This window comes from Physella acuta, unplaced genomic scaffold (assembly GCF_028476545.2).
Source record: "Physella acuta isolate Inbredline_101_S28 unplaced genomic scaffold, ASM2847654v3 ptg000793l, whole genome shotgun sequence".
Classification (NCBI taxonomy): domain Eukaryota; kingdom Metazoa; phylum Mollusca; class Gastropoda; family Physidae; genus Physella; species Physella acuta.
The window spans coordinates 237,933-240,416 of NW_026732311.1; the positions used below are offsets into that span (position 1 = coordinate 237,933).

Here is a 2,484-nt window from a genome sequence, read left to right on the forward strand (position 1 = left end):
AAGAAGGCAGCCCCCACCCCCACCCCCCCCCCCCCATTTCTACATATTAACTCTAGATATAAACTATAGACCTCAACCATTGTCAACCATCTCCCTCCCCCATTCGGATCAAAATATTTAAAAGCTAATTGTTTTTAATTACAGAACTCTCTTATTTTTGTAAACAAAAAGAAAGTATCAATGTCTAACCTGCCATAAAAGTGTATTATATAACATGCATTTTTAATTTTTATCAAACTGTAGTTTGGTCACTAGACATCTCGACCAGCGTGTACCATGTCTACAACCAAAGTGAAGTTCTCATGTTGCCTCTTGGTAAACAGTTCACAAACAGAAACCTGGCATATTGTGCCAGTCAATGTTTGGCTACAAACACAACATGTTTTAGTTTCGCCTACAACAAGGGTACCAGAACCTGCTCATTGGGTAAGAAATGCTTCCAAAAAAAAATTAAAACACATTTCTTTTACTTCTATTTCGTTCTCAATTGTAAGTTTGGACGCAACTTACAACAACATTGTTATGTATTACGTGTCAACTTGTTATGCGCTATATATATATATATATATATATATATATATATATATATATATATATATATATATATATATATATTCCATATATATATATATATATATATATATATATATATATATATATATATATATATATATATATATATATATATATATATATATATATACATATCGATCACTTACATTTTAGCCTGCTTTTCTTTTTTGCTTCAATAGCGTTTGTCCATCCAAGAACAGCAGTGGTTTGATTTGGAGTTTTCTCTCGTAGATAAATTGCTGTCCCCATAATACCTGCCCGGGTTTCCAGCTCTGGACTTCTCGGATTAACGACCCGACTATGCCACCCCCGTTAAAATAGAAAACCATCGTTCCTGGGTAAAATAATGGAAGCTGGGCATAGTGCTGACCACACTATCCCTCCATAAGCCGTGGTCGCGGCAACAGGTGAACTCTAAATCATGCCCAATGTACCTCCAGATGTGAGAGGTTTTAATTTTTAATATTATATATATTCACACATATACTCGTTCACGAATTCCGTGTAATATATAATACAAGCATCTTCTATTCCCCTAGGATCCTGGCTTATACCATACAACACTGAGATCAGGCAACACTAAGATCTACTCCGTTGGACAAATGTGCAACAGTTCCACAGGTGTAAATCTAAAGATGACTAGCACCTGCCAAGGTTCTAGTTGCCCAGGTAAAATATTTTACACATCTAGCGGTTATTACAAGTATCGGATTCGTGTGTATTTGAAAATAATTTTAAAGTTTCGAATAAAAACGGTAGTAAAATTAGAACGTCTATGTATCTCGACAATCAAGACGAATAGATGAAAACTTGTCGAATCATTACCCCATTTCTAAATAATAATAAATTACAAAATTAAACGATATACAAAAACTGATCAGTCGTAAAGTTAGTTCATAAACTAAAATATTTATTTTATTTACACAAATAATTAAACTCAAGAAACACGAGCATTGTAATGAATAATTTTGTTTACTTGACGAATATATTCCATTGATTTAAATATTTTTCCAGAAAATCACGTGACTTCAGGGAACAACCCAACCTTTGACCCGTTCAACTCAAATGTCTACAAATCATGCCGTGATGTCATCAGCAATGAAACAAGAAAGGTCGTGACCCTTACATCCGGGCTTGTCGTCATGTGTGACACAGTGACAGACGGTGGAGGATGGACCATCTTCCAAAGACGTGTGTCTGGGACCGTAGATTTCTACCGCGGCTGGGAGGAGTACAAACACGGGTTTGGGGATTACGGCATTGGGGAATTTTACCTGGGCAATGAAAATATTTTCTGTCTGACTTCTAAAGTTGCCCACGAACTCCGGGTTGATCTAGTCTACAACGGGACCTACTACGCCAAATACTCCAGCTTTAAACTGTCCAACGAGTCTGTAGGCTACAAGCTTTCTATTTTGAATTACACTGGCAACGCTGAAGACTCTTTGTCTGTACATAACAACTGCTTGTTTACGACATTAGATAGAGATAACGATACATATGTTAATAACTGCGCAGTTGAATTCATTGGAGCCTGGTGGTACAGTTCTTGTCATAGCTCCAACTTAAATGGACAATGGGGAAACATGAACTATGGTAAGGGCTTAAATTGGAGGACCCTAACTACGTACTACGATAATGTGTTGGTTTCAGAAATGAAGATGAGGTCAATAGTTTAATGTAGGCCTATAGCAATTGCACCGTAAAAATTTCAGTAATATTAATTTTGAATTCTTATTTTTAGTATCCTACAGAGATATTTGTTCTTTTATTTTGTTTGTTGTTGATTTATTTTATTTTTTTGTTCAATTTAAGAAAATTAAATCCCCATACGTTTTAAAATATAACTTTAGTTAAAAGTGTTTACTTTTTTAGTAGTTTTTCTTGTAAATACAATAAATTTTTAGCTTC

The 2,484-nt window shown here is 34.8% G+C and overlaps 1 protein-coding gene across 1 annotated transcript; it reads left to right on the top strand.

The window, feature by feature from the left end:
- The first annotated feature begins 1,149 nt into the window (after nt 1-1,149).
- LOC131951003 (ficolin-2-like) lies at nt 1,150-2,276 on the top strand. Its single transcript, XM_059313239.1, has 2 exons — nt 1,150-1,242; nt 1,588-2,276. The coding sequence occupies exons 1-2, from the start codon at nt 1,176-1,178 to the stop codon at nt 2,250-2,252; spliced, it is 732 nt and encodes a 243-aa protein (XP_059169222.1). The 5' UTR covers nt 1,150-1,175; the 3' UTR covers nt 2,253-2,276.
- Nucleotides 2,277-2,484: the final 208 nt, after the last annotated feature.